The sequence below is a fragment of the Martes martes genome, assembly GCF_963455335.1.
Source record: "Martes martes genome assembly, chromosome: 4".
NCBI lineage: Eukaryota > Metazoa > Chordata > Mammalia > Carnivora > Mustelidae > Martes > Martes martes.
The window spans coordinates 186,864,967-186,885,462 of NC_137891.1; the positions used below are offsets into that span (position 1 = coordinate 186,864,967).

At 44.9% G+C, this 20,496-nt stretch overlaps 1 protein-coding gene across 1 annotated transcript in view; it reads left to right on the top strand.

The window, feature by feature from the left end:
- Positions 1 to 671: 671 nt before the first annotated feature.
- DNAJC11 (DnaJ heat shock protein family (Hsp40) member C11) overlaps positions 672 to 20,496 on the top strand; it is a 70,591-nt gene continuing 50,766 nt past the window's right edge. Inside the window, exon 1 of the mRNA XM_080800333.1 lies at positions 672 to 778. Within this exon, the coding sequence (XP_080656459.1) occupies positions 707 to 778 (72 nt within the window). The 5' untranslated portion in view covers positions 672 to 706. The remainder of the gene's footprint in view (positions 779 to 20,496) is intronic.

Consider the following 20,496-nt stretch of genomic DNA (forward strand, 5'->3'; position numbering starts at 1 on the left):
GAGGGCTCCGGGATAGGGACTGGAGGTATAGATGCCTGCCAGAGACAATTCTATTAGGAACCCAATGGGTATTGCCTGGTCAGTTAAGCAGCAGGAAAAAAAATGGCCAGGTGCTCCTAAATATAGGGCAATAAAAAAATAAATAAATAAAAAACTAAAAAACCCAACATCGAGGAGGCTCGTCCTCTGGGCAGGGTTCTGGATGGCCAGGAAAAAGACGAAGAACAATGGAGGCAGGAATAAATCCCATTCTGGAGGTTTCCTGTGCAAAGAGAAGTCAGCCAGTGGGGCCTCGAGGAGCCTCCGGCCCGGGTGGACTCCGCGTGGGGGGCCTGGGCGGGGCGGTTTGGGATAGGATGCTCCCCGCACTGGGATCCGGCGTGGGGGACAAGGGAGGTGTCTCAAGGGACAGAGGGGACCACCCCCCAGCCTCCCTGCCGAGTCCCAGGTGAACCTCAGGGAGGCCGGCTGAAATTTAGGTCCGCGAGCAGCACGTGGCGGACCCCGGCCGCCGCGTCCCGCCCTAGACCGCGCGGGGGCGCAGGGCGCAGGCGCGCAGCAGCGGTGCGCGGGCGGCGGCGGCGCCCCTCCGGTCCGCCAGGGGCCGCTGTGGCGCAGCCGGGCGAGTCCATGCTGTCGGGGTCGCGGCTCGCCGGTCCCTCTTGGGCACGGCCTTGCCGGTTTGGCGGGGTGAAAGGTTGCGAAGATGGCGACGGCCTTGAGCGAGGAGGAGCTGGACAATGAAGACTACTACTCGTTGCTGAACGTGCGCAGGGAGGTGAGGCTTTCGGTGGGACGCCCTCTGGGCGGAGACCGTGCCCCGTGGTTCGGGAGGGCCGGGCTGGCGGCCACCGCACCGTCCCCGCCACGGGCGGCCGGGACCCGGCGGGGAGGCCGCGTGACCCCGCCCGACATGCGCGACCGCCCGCCGACCGGGCGGTCCCCACCGCTTCGGCCCCTGCACCGGGGGTGTCCCGGCCGGCCTCTGCCCCTGCTCCCGGCGGCCGGGGGGCCGCGTCCTGGCAAGGCCAGAGGCTCCGGTACCCACAGGAGGGAAGGGGTCCCCGAGGGAGAGGCTCCTGGAGTTGGGTTCCCGGTCCTCCCGGACCCCGTGCCGCGCCCAGCTCACAAACTTGCCTCGGCCGAGGGGCTGTGTCATCGCCCCTGGCCGGCAGAATGGGAAACTGAGTCTCAGGCACCAAGGTCAAGGCCCCGAGGGAACCTTCCCGCGGCGTCTGTCGGGTTCCCGAGTATTCATGGGGACGTCCCGCTTTTGAAATGAATCCAGGCCCAGAGGCACGTGTCTTGTGCCCTCCTCTTCCCTGAGCGCCTGTCCAGAAATTCAAGAAAGAGCGTCCCGTACCTACAGTCTCTATTCGGAGGCCGCAGGTGAGGAAGCCGCTGTAGAAACAAGGAAGCCGCGGTGCCCCAAGCACGGCCTCAGCATGCGCGCCCCTCTCCACACTCGAGGGTTTGCACCCTGTCTCCTCACCCAGTGAAAGATAAAGTCTCCCGCCGTGTCTGGCATGCAGTAGGGCCCAGTCCGTTTCCTTGGCTAGGCCAGCTGACATCAGCGTGAAGGGCAGGAAGGCTTCCAAGGTCAGGTCCTAAGGTGGATCATTTATCTGCAAGCTGCTGGGTTTGGTCTTCTCAGCCCTGCTAGAGAACCTTTCATTCCATCTCTCAGTTTTCCCAGTGACCATAATTAGCCAAGTTTGAGTATTTTAGGCAAAGCCGGCCAAGTATGTGCTGTCCGTTAAGTGTTGGTGTGCACGATGTCGGTGAGAGTTAACATTTTTTGAGTGCTGCTTTGGGCAGGGCCACCAGGCTGAGCAAGCACTTCCTGTTACATTACCTTGTTTAATTCTCACTCCAGCCCCTAAGGTAAGTATTGTGATAATCCGTGATTTATACCTGAGAGAACCCAGGTGGAGAGAGGTGAAGTCGCTTGCCCAAAGCAACACCAACAGAAAGTGCAGGAACCTGAATTCCGCCCTCAGAAGTCTGACTGGAGCCTCAGCTCTAGACTTCTACACTCGGTGTCATTGCCAGCCAGCCCACAGAACTGCCAGTTCTGGTCTGTGTCCTTGGGCACACGTATAAAAATCCCTCAGATGCATTAGCCCCCTTGTATTAGGAAAACGTCCAGTGACATATCAGGGGCGACTGCAAATCGTGTTGGGCTGCCACAGGCACCTGGAGGTTCTGGTAACTAATAAACAGTAAGGCTTTGGTAAACCATTTCTTTGGCCTTCAGTTCCTTCCCCTTTGAATGAAGCTGTTCGGCTAGTTACTAACTTTTCTCCAGTTCTTAGAAGCAAAGCAGTGAATGAAACTACCTTTTCTGAACCAGACTTTCTGTTTTTAAAAAAAGTTTTTAAAGATTTTATTTATGGGGCACCTGGGTGGCTCAATCGGTCAAGCATCTGCCTTTAGCTCAGGTCATGATCCCAGGGTCCTGCTCAGGCTCTCTCCCTCTGTCTCTCTTAAATGAATAAATAAGTAAATAAATATCTTAAAAGATTTTATTTATTTGAGAGAGAGCACAAGTGGAGGGGCACGGGCAGAGGGAGGAGCAGATCCAGCCACCTGGGCTGGATCATAGGTCCCTGGGATCACCACGCAGGCGCCCCAAAACCAGCCTTTCTTACCATTCATTTATAGTCTGGGTTATCAGTAATTGAGCGGCAGTTTGCCCATTTACCAGGCTTACTGAGTCTTAGGCAGATGTATATGGTCAAAAAGATCTAGAATAATAGGTTTGGCCAGAGTCCTCGGTAAACGGTAGTCAAAGGTGTACCTTGAAACTGCTGGAACCTTAAGACTTATTGTTATTGGACTGATGAGTGGGAGCCAAATAACTATTTCTTTTAAAAAAGATCACTTTTCCCAATGAGTTATGGCACTTCTCCTATTTATGGCTATGGGTGAAGTCCCCATGAAACATGTTCTCTCGCTGAAGTCACTTTGCGTTCCCTTTGCCAACAAACTCTGTGTGAAATGTCAGGGTGTGCAGATTTTCTCTCTCAAGATTCTACTGGAAGAGAAGTTCTCAAGGTGATCTCTGTACTTGATATTTACTAGGATTTGGGGGGGTGGGGGAATCAGAAATCAACCTAAAGTTGAAATAGCATGATTTATTGGAGAGTTAGAGGAGGAGTAGAAGTAATGTTAACTCTTGCACCTGTTGATGTATTTCCTGTCAGTTCTATTCCTTCTATAGCTTGATACCGTTTGTTTACCTGTGGGAGGCAGGATCCCCTTCCTGCCAGTATTTCAGAGTACCTCAACCCTGTGTTCAGGAAGTTCAGAGACTGGGGCACCTGAGTGGCTCAGTGGGTTAAGCCTCTGCCTCCGCTCAGGTCATGATCTCAGGTCCTGGGATCGAGCCCCACATTGGGCTCTCTGCTCAGGGGGGAGCATGCTTCCCTTCCTCTCTCTCTGGCTGTCAAATAAACAAATAAAACAAATAAAATCTTTTAAAAAAAAAAAAAGAAAGTTCAGGTACTTTTCCCTAGAAATCTCAAATTAAGTAACCTGATGCAAAACCAGGAAGTTCTATTTAAAATTTTTAAAATTACAAGCCTACTCTATGGTTACCATTGGAGTAATACAGAAATGTCAAAAATCAGCTTGCAGATCTTTTCCCAGGTTTTAAACCTCAAAATATCCCCTCATACTGTATTTCAGTGAGTGAAGCAGACAGCTAGAGAGGACCAGATGCCTCTCTCTAAATGAGACTTAAGTGATCTTTAATGATTCCCTTTCTCCACTGTTCTGGATTTCCTGTTTACAGAGTAGAGCTATAGTTGCACTGAGCGGAGGGAGTAATTTATCATTAACTGGGCACATTAAAACCAGATTGACATCTCTGGTTTAGTGTAGTCAAATGCGTCATCAGGGGCCTAAAATCTAACCAATCTGAGACTTCTGAGATGATTTTCCAAAATTTATTTGGATAAAGGATTCCTGACCAATCAATCCCTCAATTTTTCTTGGTCTTTATACATTTTATAGACATTTTAATTGACACCTTCTAAATGGAATTTATTCCTAATCTACTCAAATTCCTACTTTATCAATGTTGTATTACCATTAAAAGAAGCTCTTCGATTTCCTGCAGGACATTCAGCAGTGTTTATAACCCATTTTAAAATCTTTGGTCCCAATCAGGTTAGCTTCAAAAGAGCCAGTCTCTTCAAGTTTTAAACACTTTTAAAAAGCACAGTGAAGGGCGCCTGGGTGGCTCAGTTGGTTAAGTGACTGCCTTCAGCTCAGTTCATAATCCTGGAGTCCCAGGTTTGAGTCCCACATCAGGCTCCCTGCTCAGCAGGGAGTCTGCTTCTCTGTCTGACCCTCACTCCTCTCAGGCTCTCTCTCTCTCTCTCATTCTCTCTCTAAATAAATAAATAAGATCTTTAAAAAAAATAAAAATAAAAACATGGTTAGGTAAAAGATAAACTTAATGTGAAAAGATTTTTTCTTGTAGTCCATATGGGGAGGTCAGTATTCTGGGTTTTTCATCCTTCCATACAAGCCTTGAAACTAGAATTGCAAAATTGTCACCCACCAGGAAAGTTTCCCCAGAGTCCCTGCATTTTTTTTTTTTTTTTTTAAAGAGAGATCACAAGTACACAGAGAGGCAGGCAGAGAGAGGAGGAAGCAGGCTCCCCGCTAAGCAGAGAGCCGGACGTGGGGCTCGATCCCAGGACCCTGAGATCATGACCTGAGCCGAAGGCAGAGGCTTAACCCACTGAGCCACCCAGGTGCCCCCCCAGAGTCCCTGCATTTTCATTCCTTCCCTGGCTTAGGGTGTGTTGGTGCACAATTTTGCAGTTTTGGGTTGTCTGGATTTCTCTGGCTGGAGGTTACAGTCACAGAGTGGGACTAAATGTTCAAGTTCGGACTGCAGATGGAATGAGCTAGAGCAGTGGAGGAAGGTCTGCTAGCCACTGTCCAGATTGACCTAGGGGGACGTCAGGCAGCCCAGCAACCAGGATGGCTTGGATGTCTGTAGAAGTTGGAGTGTGGGTGTGTCAGCCAAGCCAGGTGCACACCCGGGTTCCTAAAGTAGCGAGGTGCTGTGGGTATATTCATCCGTTGCTGACCTAACCTTGTGATGGGCAGGTAACTTAGTCTTTAGGAAAGATATCAAGATAGGTCTGAGAAGGTCATTGCTTCGGTGAGTTTCCCATCAACTACATTTTGCTCAGAGCTCGGTATTTATAACAGTGACTCTGCTTAAAATGTGTGCATTCAGCAGGTAGTGCTAAGCCTTGGTTACCCAAAAACTGAACTTAGGCAGGTGATCCACTTCCTAAGGTGTCCCCTAAGCGAAGAGGCTGAGGAGCGGGCGACAGGTCATTGAACCTCTGCAGGTCTCCACTTCCGTCCGTGCTGCAGTCCCTCCGAGTTACTGAGAGAGTGGGAGGCCACACTGCAGCTTTGCCGGAGTGTCCTGGGTCGCAGTCTTTACTTTGGGGGTGGGGAGGCTCGGGTTCATGCCTCTGGGCCAGTCGTCTACGCTTTCTGCTTCCCGTTTTCTTTGACATTGAAATGGAGGGAACAGACAGTAATGGATTAGGCGCTAACTTACTGTGAGCTGTGAGCTGTGTGTTGGAGTGTTGTGCTGTGACAGGGGTCTGTGCACACTGCCTTGTACAAGTAGATGTTCGTTTAATGTTTATTGTTATTTCTTGAATTCTGACAAAGCATGAGGTTGTGCTTATTTTCAAAGACATACATGTACATAGAAAACTTCGGTTAAACCTGATCCTGGCTAAATTTGCTATCCGACTGTTAAATATTAATTTAAAAAAAACATAGAGCCAGAATCTATGCTAAGCATCAGGTTATGAATTCCTAAAGGTTTCTTTTCTCTTTCTGTTCAAAATACTGAGTTTCTTATCTTCAAAAGGCAGTTATCTCTCTGAACTCTGCTTCCTGCAAAGTCAGGAGTTTTCCACATGGAGGGCTCGGGGGAGGAGCTCCCAGAAGGCCGAGCTCAGTTCTCAGGGTAGGGGGGAAGGGATAGTCCCCAAAGACAGTGAGTGTCTGGGGTAAAGGCAGAGTGCGACCCAAAGACGTAACTCTTGTGAGCTGTCAGCTCCTAAGGGGCCAGGCAGCGAGGGGAGGACCTCCCTGATCAGAGTAGAGAGACAAGACAGCACTGGGGTCAGGAGGGTACCCAGTAGGGTCCAGAGAGGCTTCTGGTGGTCTTACTTCTGGGTGGGGACAGAGTTCTTAGGATACCCAGTTAGTTCCAAATGTCATCCTGTAATATGATTAGCAAACACCATGAGGTTGAATTTTACTTTTTTTTTATTAAAAATTTTTTTTAAAGATTTTATTTATTTATTTGACAGAGATCACAAGTAGGCAGAGAGGCAGGCAGAGTGTGTGGGGGAGAAGCAGGCTCCCTGCGGAGCAGAGAGCCCCATGCAGGGCTAGATCCCAGGACCCTGGGATCATGACCTGAACCAAAGGCAGAGGCTTTAACCCACTGAGCCACCCAGATGCCCCAAGGTTAAATTTTAAAATGTGTTTTCTTTAATGAACCATAAGCCAGTTATTACTTTTCTGCTCTGGGCATTTTAAACAATTGCTTCTTGAAATTTTAATGCTCTAGTTCTGGTTTTTTGTTTTTCTGTTTTTTGTTTTTTTTGGTTTGTTAAAGAGAATTCAATTGAAAGCTTTTATATTTGCTATGAGTTTAGAAGTAAACAGTAGATAAGGAAAATAAGGGACACACAAGCAATGTGTTTTGCTTGGCTGTGGAATTCTGGTGTTTACTTTTATTAAACTTTCATTTTGATTTTATTTATATCCTACCTTGTTCAAGAAAGGATTTAAGACAACTAAAAGGGATGAATAAATAAAATAGCATAAAAGTTTAAAAGGGGGCACCGGGAGGGGAAAAGACCATTGGGAACACTGCTGCTTTATTACTACCATTGTGGCCCACACTTTATAAAGCCTCTGTTCCCTTGAAGGAGCTTGGAGCCTCCTCCAAGTTCATCTCCCGGTAGCTGGGTCCTGTTTGGCTCTTGGACTGTGGGAACGACTTCTGCGTGCAGCGAGTGCACAGTGTCCCCTCCCTAGTTTGCAGGAGCCAGAACATTCTTCAGTAGTAAAATGCCAGCAGACGTCAACCACAAGAAGTCCGCATGGGTGGGCAGGTGTAACAGATGGACATGGACGAGAGAAAGTATAAGGTCAGGCTTTTTGGAAAAAATAAGCCCAGCTCTTTCTGTGACCATCACTTCTGACCCAGAAAGGAACTGGAGCTCATTTTCCTAAGATGCTGGCCTTTTTATTTACTGTTGTGTCTCAAGGGCACCAAATACACATATGGACATGACGAGGAAGAGAAATGAAAACCAAATTGTACAATGGTCGGACAATCTCTCCTCAGCCCTTGGGAATGACCTCTGATCAGGAATCAGACTTTCTGCTCCTCTGGCTCCTTTGTTCTCACATTCTGTCATCAGCAGAAGTGGACATGGGGACAAGATTCCCCCCACCTCCTAAACCTTGAAGGTGACCGGGGCCTGCCTTTTTCTTTGTTGGTGTGTAGACTTCTGTCCTTACGGATTGCCTAATCTTTTAATTTATTTTGCCATCTTGGGAGTAAAGAGTTCTGTAAACTTTGTAAGTTTTTTCCTTCCATGTAAGACAACTGACTTAGGTTACCTCTACTTGCAGAAACCTGGAATTGCTTGATCAACCTCATATTTAGCTTTTCTGACTTATTCATGGTTTAATTGTTTCTCTCTCGAGCCCACCTTCTCAAAGCAGAGTCTGAAATGTCTGTGGGGGACGCCTGGGTGGCACAGTCGATTAAGCGTCTGCCTTCAGCCCAGGTCATGATCTCAGGGCCCTGGGATCGAGCCTCATGTTGGGCTCAGTGCTCAGCGGGGAGTCTGTTGTCCCTCACCCCTGCCGCTCCCCCCGACCCTGCCACTCATGCTCTCTGTCTCTCACTCCCAAATAAATATTTATTTTTTAAATAATAAAATGGCAGTAGGAGGTTGACTTTTCAAAATCACATGACACAGAACGTGTCCACTTGACCTCTGTACTCCAGAAAGCTGTGACGGTGCTCAGGGGTTTTCAAGAAGTACCCCGAAACCACTGAGCCCAGCACCTTCCATGGGAAGCCCCTGTACACCCTCATGAGTGATTCTTTGGAAAGGCGGTGGAGCTTCGAAAGGGGTCGGCGGCTTAAAGAGCGAAGCCCTTGCGGTCAGGTTTGAGTCTGACTTCCTAGCAGCCTGATCCAGGGCAAGCCACTTACCCTCTCTGAGCCCATCTCTTCATCCATAGAATCCAGACAATAATTTCACTGTCCTAGGGCTTTGGGGAAGATTAAGCAAGAACGCACATGAGTGCTCCGCGTAGTAATGGGCATGTTACTAGGTAATGTAAACGTCGATATATTTTTGTTAGTGTCATGAGCACGAAAGTCAGCAAGGACTGCTCTTAGTGATGTGTCCGAGTTCTTCACAGTCTGGATGAGCCCGCTGTGTGCTAGATGCTTCCTGAGTACTTGCTCCTTCTCTGGGACCGGGCTTTGGTCTGGGCGGGGCCACACAGGCACTTAATCTCCAGCCAGCTTTTGGGTCAGGGGGCCAGAGTCTGGAACGTTCCTTCTCTCTCTCAGACCAGACTTTTATCTTTTTGATCCTCACTGCTTTGACCCGTAAAATGGAGGCTCCAGTGCCAATCTCAAGGTGTTCTGTGAGTGTTAAGCCTCAAATGGGAAAATACCAGCTGATGCATGTGTGCCTTCTGGAATGATCTCTTTGTATCCTTCCTTACCTTGTCAGGTGCTGCTTCTCGCTCCTCACAATTCCCCCAGGTTTGGGCCTCTTGAGTTTGGCTGTTTTTATAATCACTTGCTTCTCCTGCGTCTCCCCCTGCCTCTGGGCCTTGTACTTAGGTGTTCGAATTTACCTTTTCCCCAAAGCCTGAGGCTTCCAGTTTCTCCCCAACCCACGCCTCTGAGCCAGAACCCCAGATGTGCTCTTTGGTGTGTTTTCTCTATGTTGTACTGAGCCCCTTTCGATGGTCCCACAGCCCTGCCCAGCTCGCGAAGGCTCCTCCTGACCCCAGCCAGCTCTGATCCTTGGTTTCCGCTTTGACTTCTGGGCAGCCAAGGAGCCCTCCTGACCTCAACCCTCCATTTCTGCCGTAGTGTTCTCTAGGTCTCTCTGGTTTTGATTTTTGTCGGTTGTAGTCAAGCTGTACCAAATTAATATTAACAAACAGTACTGATAACATTATTTCCCTACCCAGAAGCCTTCTGTGGCTTTCCGCTGTTTATTGAGTAAGGGGTCAAACTCCTGGACCCATTTGAAAGTCCCTTATAAATCAGATGTTTTATATGTTTTCTGCCTTCCTTGTGATGATGCTCTGCTTTCCTCCACTGCAGAGTAAGCATCCCGTGGTCAGGGACCATGGCTGTCTGATTCACCGTTGTACCTCTTTGGGCAGGGCCAGTGTTTACTGAATGAATGGGCAGGCGGTTGGACGCCCAAGTTCAATTCCAGCTGGCGTTTGCTCTAGTGTCAGCCTGTTCCTTAGGACGTTCTTTTCCCCTGAAATGCCGCAGCCCGTCTTGGACACCAGCACGTATCAAAACCCGCCTTTCTTGTTCCTATTCAGATCCCTCCACCTTCGTGCGGTTTTCTTTCAATTCTGACTGCCCTGAACTTATTTTCCCACCATTCATATTAGCATTTTTGTGTTCTTACTGTTTAATTAAATCCACGTGGGGTTTTTTTTTAGGGGAAACACATATGCACACCTACTTTGTAATCTTAATACCGCATTTCTGTTGGACCTCCTGCGGCCCTCAGAACAGGTCAGGCGCTCGGTCAGTGCACTGACTGGAAGAGTTCAGTATTTGCTGGTGTCATACCCGCCATGTCCGGATGCTTTTTGCTTTGTGGAATGCCTGTGTTGAAGACCACATTGCAGTTTTGGCAACGGATCATTCTAGAGGAATGTATTGGTAGGAGTTTATCAGTGTCATTTGGCAGATCTGAATGGTCACTTGTCAGAATTGTTCAAAGCCAGATACGAGAGGAAGAGAGCAGATTCGAATGCTCACCTTTATGCCCGCTCCTGGAGTAAGCCAGCGTGCACAGAGACTGGGGATCGTGCTGAAGAGAGCAGGGCTTGTCCTGCTGGGCTCGTCCCTTTTCGTCTGGCAGGCTTTTGTTCCTCTTCTGTTCCTTTGTTGCGGTGGGAGAAGGTTACTTGTTTATCGTCTTTCGTACGAGCATTAGTAGTATTAGTAAAAGTAAGTACATTTCAGATGGATTAGATTGTTCTTGGAGTTTTTTCTTTTGTCAGAGCTGAATGTTTAGGGCAGACTACACAGGTTAGTCTCACTTGAAATCGTGTTCCACTGGAGGTGCTCCTTACAACGAGCACCTCAGGCAGGACGAGTTAGCACGGTCCACACCGTGCTCGAGGTTGCGTGTGAGTCCACGTAGGGTGTCGGAGTCCTGCTGTTTGCAGATCAACCCTGGCTTCTTTCCAGACCCTCCATCCGTGTTCAACATAAAAATGAAAATTGTAGAAGGCTGTGTGCGAGAACAGTTTTATTGTGCGACGCTTTGGGCTGTGTGGTGGGAACCTTTTCAAAATGAAGTGGGAAATTTTTCCAAGTCCAGTTAGTGTTTGATGAGTACACGCCTTGGTCTCCTTGGTGACACCAAGTAGTCTGGAACCCCTCCTCTTCATGAAACAGCTCTTATTCAGCACAAAGCACCCATGCTGGCTTGGTGTTCATTAGCTCTGAAATCTGCTTTTTCTTTTAAATTGTATGAGCACCAAGTATCGTAAAAAATTACAGGTTTTATTAGCTGATGCAGTTTATTTCAATCAGGAACATATGGACAGTAATGAATCTTCAATTGTGGTAATTAGGCAAACTTCCCAAAATCCAATAGAACGTAGTTTTGGAGCTTTGCTGAAATACAGCAGTGTAGACACAGCTGGAAGTTTGAGCTGGAAAGTATGGGCTTCAGTTGCAACAGACCTAGTGACTTTCCTGTTCCTCAGATGGATGTAAGCATGAGGTGTAAGTTGCTGCTTGCCGGCTCTGTCGGGTCTTCCAAGAACATTGGTTCTTTGCTTGTCCGGCCCATGGTGGGACTGCACTTGCCAGTCCCCCAGTGTTCAGTGAGGCCCTGTGACTAGTTCTAGGCAACGATATGAATGGAACTAGTATGTATTCTGCTCAGACGGAAGCATTTAAGACAATACAAAGGAAAAAATGGGTTATTTCATAAAAAGTTGTCCAAAATGCAAATAGATACATGGAGAAATGTTCATCCTCAATAGTAAACAAATCACTTTTTTTTTTTTTACGATTTTATCCATTTATCTGACAGAGAGAGATCACAAGCAGGCAGAGCATCAGGCAGAGGGAGAGGGAAAAGCAGGCTCCCCGATGAGCAGAGAGCCTGACATACTCAATCCCAGAACCCTGGGATCATGACCTGGGGCAAAGGTAAACACTTAACCTACCCAGGCGCCCAACAAATGCAGTTTAAAATAGCTTGCCCGGTTTTGTCTACCATGTTGACAAAGTTTGTTTTCTTTCTCATGGTAGCACTCAGTGCTGATGAGATGAGTGTGCTGACCCACCCAGCCAGGAGACAGGACGATCATTCCCTGGAGAAATTGAACCAGGAAGGCCGTAGACTCAGGAGAGGGCGAGAGTGGCAGCCTTGCAAAAGCAGGGAATACATGAGTGATGACATCCTGCGTGGAAACTTACAGCTTTTCCTTGTTCTCTGCGTCCTTCCGTGAAGAAACTGACTTATCAAAGAGAAAATACCACCAAATGACACTTCCGGGTCCTCCCGTAGGCATTTCATAAAGGAGTTCATCAGACGGACGACAAGGCCTGTTCACATAGAGCTTCCAGATAGCTCCTTCGTGTCTTACTCTCGGGTATGAATTGGTACCAGAGAACGTAAATATTTGAAGGGATACCACAACGTGAGTTTCTAAGATCATGCGACAGCAAAGAGAGATGAAGGAAGCAGACAGTGCAGGGAATTTGAAAGCTAGATCGTCTTCGGAGAAATAAAATATTACATGAAAGAAATAAGAACAAAGTGATACTTTTTTTTGAAAGATTTTATTTATGTATGTGTGTACTTATTTAGACAGAGAGTGAGCACAAGTCAGGGGAGGGGCTCCCAGCTGAGTGCTGAGTCTCAGGGAGGGCTTGATCTCATGACCCCGAGATCATGACCTGAGCTGAGGAAATCAAGGGCCTGCCGCTTAACCGACCACCCAGGCACCCCTGTATATGTCTCTTTTAAAATTATCACCTTGTTCTGGGTCGCCTCGGTGGCTCAGTGGGTTAGGCATCTGATTTGATTTGGGCTCAGGTCACGATCTCAGGGTGGTGGGATTGAGCCCTGTCTCAGGCTCCGTGCCCAGCTGGGAGTCTGCTTCACGATCCTCCCTCCCTCTGCCCCTCCTCCTGCTTGCTCACACTTTTCTCTCTCTAAATAAATAAATCTTTTTAAAAAAGAAATATAAACAAAAGAAGATCTTGGAAATTAAAAATAAGATAGAAATAAAAATTCTGTAGAGGGGCTGGAAGATAACGATGAGGAAATCATCAAAGTAAAATTTTAAAATTAGAAGACCAACTCTTACATATTAAAGTAAAATGAAGAAGAAATTATATTAAACAATATGAGAAGAATTCTCAGAACTAAAAGATATGAGACTGTAGATGGAAAGGGCCAATTAAGTAACGAGCTCGGTGGGTTGGAGAAAAGACCCATGCTGAGGAAATCATTGGTTAAAGAGAACATGCTAAAAGTTTCCAAACAAGTCACAAAGGATTGGAAATTGGAATGACATTAACCTTTCTCAGCTCAGTACTATAAGCTAAGAGACAGTGAAACAAACAATACAGTAAAAATTCTGAGGAGAAAATATTTCCAAGCTAGGGTTCTATCCTCAGCCAACTATTTATGAAGGGTAAAGGCAGAATACAAGAAGAGAACATTTTGAGGTGCCCCTGACTGGCTTAGTCAGTAGAGCATGTCTCTTTCAGGATCCTGAGTTTGAGCCTCACAGTGGGTGTAAAGCTTACTTTAAAAAAGAGAAAAAGGGGTGCCTGGGTGGCTCAGTGGGTTAAAGCCTCTGCCTTCAGCTCAGCTCATGATCCCAGGGTCCTGGGATTGAGCCCCACTGTGGGCTCCCTGCTTGGTGGGGAGCCTGCCTTCCCCTCTCTCTCTCTCTCTCTCCCTGCCTCTCTGCCTACTTGTGATCTCTGTCAAATAAATAAAATCTTTTTAAAAATTAAATAAAATTAAGGATATAAGTATAAGCATGTGATTTTGAAATATAAATGAGGAAAATGCTGAGAGATTTTAAAGTACTTATCACCTGAGGAGTGGGGATGAATGCTGTTTTGGTTGTAAGTCTAATAGTTACATTTATAAACTGTTTTATGTATCCCTTTGATAAAATTAAATTTTTAAATTTAAAATAATTAAATCTTAGACAGTAGAGAGCTGTTCAGCAGATTAAAACAGAAATCTTACACCCTTTAACCCAACGGTTCTAGAAGCTTCTTTGCAAAAAGATAATCATGGATGCACATAAAGTTTTAGCTGTAGGAATGTCCACTCCAGCCTTTTGAAAACACGTGAAAATTGTTCATAGGGAATCCTTATATAAACTGATAATGCCATATTTGAAATACTATGCAGCCATTTAAAATGATGTGGAAAATGCTTGATGACCAATAAAAGCTGCAAAAACAAAACCTCACAAAGACTTTTAACTGAAAAAAGGGGGGGATTATAAAATTCTATTAAAAAAACAAATTTTTATTTTAAAACATGTTATCTCTATTTTCTATTTTATCCATGAAGAATATGTATACTTTTCTAATAAAAATAGCAGGGTGTTTTTTTTTTAAGATTTTATTTATTAGAGGGATGGAATGCACAAGTAGACAGAGCTGCAGGCAGAGGGAGAGGGAGAGCAGGCTCCCTGCTGAGCAAAGAGCCCAATGCAGGGCTCAATCCCAGGACCCTGAGATCATGACCTGAGCCGAAGGCAGCCGCTTAACTGACTGAGCCACCCGGGCGCCCCAAAGTAAAGGTTTTTTAAGGTAATTCAACTAGGAAAAACATAGCCATTGACTCATTTCTTTAACCTATTTTGACCATTAGAATTGATGCCATTTTTATCTCTCTGCTAATGACAAAGCTTTTGTTCATATTTTTGAAAATGTTGTTTATTTTGCTTCACATCCTCACCTACATTTAATATTCTCAGTCTGTCATTTTAGACATTCTAGTGGTTATGTGGTATCTACTTTTATTTTTAATTGGCACTTCCACAGTGACTAACAATACTGAATGTCTTTTCATGTACTAACCAGCCGTTCCTGTACCACCTTTGGCTGAAGTCTCTGTTTAAATCTTTTACTCATAAATTTATCGGATTGACTTCTTCAGTAAGAGCTCTTCATATATTCCGGATACAAGTCTATTACATACATATTTTACAAGTATTTTTCTTTTCTTCTGTATAGGAGATCTTTAGCTCAAGGTTACAAAAATGATGTTTTTAGAAGTTTTATGGTTTTAGCTTTCACATTTAAGTCCTTTCTTTTTTTCTATTTTGAGGGTTTTTTCCCCCCAATTATTACTATTATTTTTTAAGATCTTATTTACTTATTTGACAAAGAGAGCACAAGCAGGGGGAGCAGCAGGCAGAAGGAGAGGGAGAAGCCGACTGCCCGCTGAGCAGAGACCCAGACTTGGAGCTTGATCCCAAGACCCTGGGATCATGACCTGAGCCGAAGGCAGACACTTACCCGGCTGAGCCACCCAGGTGCCCCTCAGTTGTTTAAAGTGTCAAATACATGTAACATAAAATTTATCATCTTACCCGATTTTTACAGTTCCGTGGTGCTAAGCACATACCTGATGTTGCGCAACCGTCCCTGCCATCTGTCTCCTGAAATCTTTTCATCTTGCAAAACTGAAATTCTACCTATTACACAATAACTGTCTACTCCCCCACCCGGCTCCCTGGCGAGCATGATTCTACTTTCTGTCTCTGATTTTTTACTACTAGATTCCTCATCATAGAATCTAGAATCATACAGGAGTCATCATTTTGTGACTGGCTTATTTCACTCGGTATGTCATTTTCGGGGTTCATCCACGTTCTAGCACATGTCTTTTTAAGACTGATCATTCCGTTGTGTGTTTGTACCACATTCTGCTGATAAGCATTCATCTGTGGATGGACGCTTGGGCTGCTTCCGTGTCTTAGCTGTTGTGAATAATATTGCTGTGAACGTGGGTTTACAGGTAGCTCTCTGAGACCCTGCTTCCGGTTCTTTTGGCTCTATGCCCAGAAGTGGAATTGCTGAGTCATCTGGTAAATCTGTTTTTATTTTTTTGAGGAACTACCACACTCTTTTCCACGAAAGCCATACCATCTTACATTCCCACCAGTAGTGTACACGGGTTCCGGTGTCTTCACATGCTTGCCAACACTTGTTATTATATGATTGTTCTGTAGTAGCGTCCTAATGGGTGTGAAGGGCTGTCTCATGGTGGCCTTGACTGGCCTTTCCCTGATGATTAGTGACACCGAGCATCCTTTCCTGTGCTTATTGGACATTAGTATATCTTCTTTGGGGAAATGTCTGTTCAAGTCCTTTGTCAGTTTTTTAACTAGGTTGGTTGTTTTTGTTGAGTTTTAGGGGTTCTTTATGTATTCTGGGTATTACTTCCTTATTAGGTAATAGGATTTGCAAATATTTTCTCTCATTCTTTAGATTGTTTTTTCACTTTCTTGATAGTATCCCTTGATTTATAAAAGTTCTTAGTTTTGCGGAGTTCAGTTTGTCTGTTTTTTTCTTTTATTGCCTGTGCCTTTGATGTTATAACCAAGAAATCATTGCCAAATCCAATGTAATGAAACTTTTGCCCTGTGTTTTCTGCAAAGAGTTTTTTACACTTCTAGCTCTTATGTTTAGGTCTTTCATCCATTTTTAGTGAATAAACTAATAAGTGAATTGAGCGAAGTTACATGATAAGAAGTCAACACAAAAGTCAATTGCATTAACTTTTATATATGGTATGAAGGAAGGGTCCTACTCATTCTTTTACAAACAAATATCCAGTTTTCCCGGCACCATTTGTTGAAAAAACTGTCCTTCCCTATTGAGTAGTCTTGGCACCGTGTCAAAAATCATTTGACCATATATGTGAGTATGTATTTCTGGACCCTCTGTCCTATCCTATTGGTCCATACATCTGTCTTTATTCCAGTACCACACTGTTTTGATTACTGTAGCTCTGTAGTAAGCTTTGACGTAAGGAAATACAAATCCCCCAACTTTGTTCTTTTTCAAGATTATTTGGCTCTTCGGGGCACCTGGGTGGCTCAGTGGGTTAAGCCGTTGCCTTCGGCTCGGGTCATGATCTCAGGGTCCTGGGATCAAGCCCCACATCGGTCTCTCTGCTCAGCGGGGAGTCTGCTTCCCTCTCTCTCTCTCTCTCTCTCTGCCTACTTGTGATCTCTCTCTGTCGAATAAATAAATAAAATCTTAAGAAAAAAAAAAGATTATTTGGCTCTTTGGGGTCCCTTGAGGTTCCATGCAAATTTTAGGGGGGATTTTTCTATTTCTGCAAAAACTGGCATTGGGATTTTGATAGGGATCGTATTGAATCTTTTAGTTGCTTTGGGTAATACTGACATTTTAATAATACTGTCTTCCCATACGTTGATGTGGAATGTCTGTCTTTTTTTATTTTTTTTTTAATTTCTTCCTTAATTCTTTCAGTGGCATGTCATAGTTCTCATTATAAAAAATCTAATACCGGGGCGCCTGGGTGGCTCAGTGGGTTAAGGACTCTGCCTTTGGCTCGGGTCATAATCCCAGGGTCCTGGGATTGAGCCCCGCATCGGGCTCTCTGCTCACCAGGGAGCCCACTTCCTCCTCTCTCTCTCTGCCTGCTTCTCTGCCTACCTGTGATCTCTGTCTGTCAAATAAATAATAAGTAAAATCTTAAAAATAAAAAATCTACCTCTTTAGTTAAGTTTACTAGGGTTTGCTTTTTTTTTTTAATGCTTTTGTACATGGAGCTGTTTTTCTTCCTTTCAAGATAGTTCATTTTTACTGTACAGAAATACAGCTAATTTGTGTGTGTTGACTTTGTATCCTGCAACTTTGCTGAATTCATTTATTAGTTCGAAATTTTTTCTGTGTGGATGGAATTGTTTGTTTTCTTCATATAAGATCATACAGTCTGGAAACAGATTATATTACTTTTCAATTTGAATGCCATTTATTTCTTTTTCTTATCTAGTTGCTCTGGCTAGGACCTCCAATACTATGTTGAATAGAAGTAAAAGCAGACATCCTTGCGTGGATCCTGATCTTAGAGGAAAATGTTTCAGTGTTTCACCATTGAATAGGATGTTCACTGTAGATCTGCCTTCAGTTGTAAGAGCTCTTTATGGCTTTTATTATGCTGAGGTAGTGTCCTTCTGTTCCTAGTTTGTTGAATGTTTTTACCACGATAAAGTGTTGAATTTTGTCAGATGCTTTTTCTGCATCAATTGAGATGATCGTATGGGGTTTTTTTCTTTTCATTCTCTTAGTGTAGTATATTATATTGATTTGTGCTGAACTATCCTTGCATTCCAGGAATAAATGCCACTCAGTTACGGTGTATAATAATCCTTTTAGTATGCTAAGTTCTGTTTAGTAGTGTTCTGTTGAGAATTTTTGCATCAGCGTTCGTAAGGTTTTCTTCTGCTGTCTTCTTCTAGCTTTGGAATGAGTTTGGAAGTGTTCCTTCCTCCTCGGTGTTTTGGAAAATGTGGAGAAGGATTGAGATTAATTCTTTAAATTTCTGGTAGAATTCACCAGTGAAGCCATTAGGTCCAGGACTTTTTCGTTTTGTCAAGAAGTCTTTGATTAGTAGTTAAATCCAGGCTGTGATTCCTGTCGGTACTCTGTTGGGGTTACCTGCAGACATGTCCTGAACACAGTCGTTTCGTCCATCCCTGAGCAGGCCGTGTTTGTTGATGGTACTCTAAACAGTATTGTCTTTTTAAGTTTGTTTTTAGATTGTAGAAATAAATTGATGTTTGTGTAGTGACCCTGTCCCCCATGACCTTGCTAACATCACTTAGTAGCTTTTTTATAGGTTCTTTATGATTTCGCATGTAAGTGATGTCTGCAAATACAGAGTTCTTCTTTTTCATTTCTAATCTGTAAGCCTTTTATTTTTGTGCCTTATTGCAGAAATTTCTTTTTTGTATCCTGTAGCATGAAATCCAACCATTTTAACAGACCACTAAACTCTATGGTCAGGTCACAGAGGACCTTTTCACTGCGAGTTTTATGATCTATGAGGTTGAATTTATAATAGATTGACTTTTTACATTAAAAACAGAACCAGATGGGGGCACCTGATTGGCTCAGTGGATTAAGCCTCTGCCTTTGGCTCAGGTCATGATCTCAGGGTTCTGGGATTAAGCCCCGCATGGGGCTCTCTGCTCAGCAGGGAGCCTGCTTTCCTGTCTGTCTCTGCCTGCCTCTCTGTCTGCTTGTGATCGCTCTCTCTCTCTCTCTCTGTCAAATAAATAAATAAAATCTTAAAAAAAAAAAAAAGAAACAGATGATTGAGATGATGAAACTTTTCAGACTTTTTTTTTTTAAGATTTTATTTATTTATTTGACAGAAAGAGAGCGAGAGAGGAAATTTAAGCAGGGAGAGTTGGAGAGGGAGAAGCAGACTCCCTGCTCAGCAGGGACCCCACGTGAGGCTCCATCCCAACACTTGGGTCATGACCTGAGTCGAGTGCAGAAGCCCAAAAACCGAGCCACCCAGGCGCTGCAAAACTTTTCAGACTTAAAAGCACAATACTCCTCTTTACACAGGATTTTAGAAATGAGTGTGCAGCTGTAGGTTTCATTTTTAATGATATCACAGATTTTGAAATAATATCAGTTTTTTATGATAAAGAGTTTATTGACCCAGTGACCTCAGCGCATCAGTTATGATGAAAGGTCCAATCTAACCTTCTACTGAATGTAATATTTATTAAAAATGAAACTTCTCATTTCTGTTACTTAATCGATAGCACATCAAGTCATTTATTAATATGATTACAGAAGGTCTTTCAGATTAGATATCTCCCCTCTCCCCTTTATCATCTCATTTAATTTTAACAACTAGGAAACAGCAGCCTAAGCTAGAAGTCAGCCGGGCCTGTCTAATCATGCACTTGCAACTTACGCGATGCTGGAAAGAACGATTAAAATTGGCAGAAAGAAAATAACCTGTAATTGCTGTTTAGGAAGGAACAAGCCCCCTTTCCATCATTACGTGGGTAAACCTACCTGGAGGAGATCTGTTTTATTCAGTTAACTATTATTTGCTTAAAACAATGAGTTTGGTACAGGGGGCATATTGGCCAAGTGTGGCAAGAAACGCATTGCATGATTGCTGTTGGCAGGGAAAGAAATCAAGGGTAAGAAAAAAAGACCTGCAGACACAGGAATGTTGACGCACATGTCTTCAATGGAGTCTCATGTTTTTATTGAAACAGAAGGTGTATCTAGAAGAGGGTGCATGTTGTAAGTGTGCAGCTCGGTGGATTTTCACAAATAGGAACTGCTTCACGATTGAGTGCTCCTGCCAGCCCGTGCCAGGGTGACACCTTCTCTCTGATCTGTTCTGCTTTCCGGGGGGTACTGAGCTAACACTTTGGGTTATGACAGCTGGAGTGATCGGATCCCTACTGTGAGCACAGTGTTGTTGAGCCCTATATGGGTCTTACGTCCTTTACTCCTCACAGTGACTTTGGGGAGAGAGGTACCAGTGTCCACAGCTGCAAGGTGAGAATACAAAGAAAAGGTTTTACAGGAGCCACACTTCGTAAGCCTGTGCTCTGTGTCAGGCACTCTGCGAAAGCCCCGTGTGGTCACGCTCTCATTCCGTTGTCTGCCCATCCCAGAGACTTTCGCCCTTTTGCGGATGAGCAAGCTAGGAGTCAGAAAGCTCATTTGCCCCAAAAGCCTGTGTTCTTCACCAGTAAACTTGGAGGTCGGTGTGTCACCACAGAGGAAATCTTGTAGGTGAGCAGATGGAGAGAGAGAGGGAAGGCAGCCAACTGCAAGTTGTTGGACAGTATAATTCTCAGAGGCCGCACCAAAGAGAACGAAGGCAGGCAGGGGAGCTAGAATGGGGCAGAAGTCTGCCTGATTCCAAGAGGACAAGGGATACTCAGTTAACGAGGTCTTTGACCCTCTTTAGGGAGCTGCTGATTTAAAACTACGTGTAGATGAGCCTCTGTCCAAATAAGCAGCGAAGGTCTGTGTCTGGTTTAAAGCACAGGCTGAGGGGCTCACAGATGGCTCTTTCCAGACGACAGAGCATGTGAAGTCAGCTGGAAAGGCCCAGA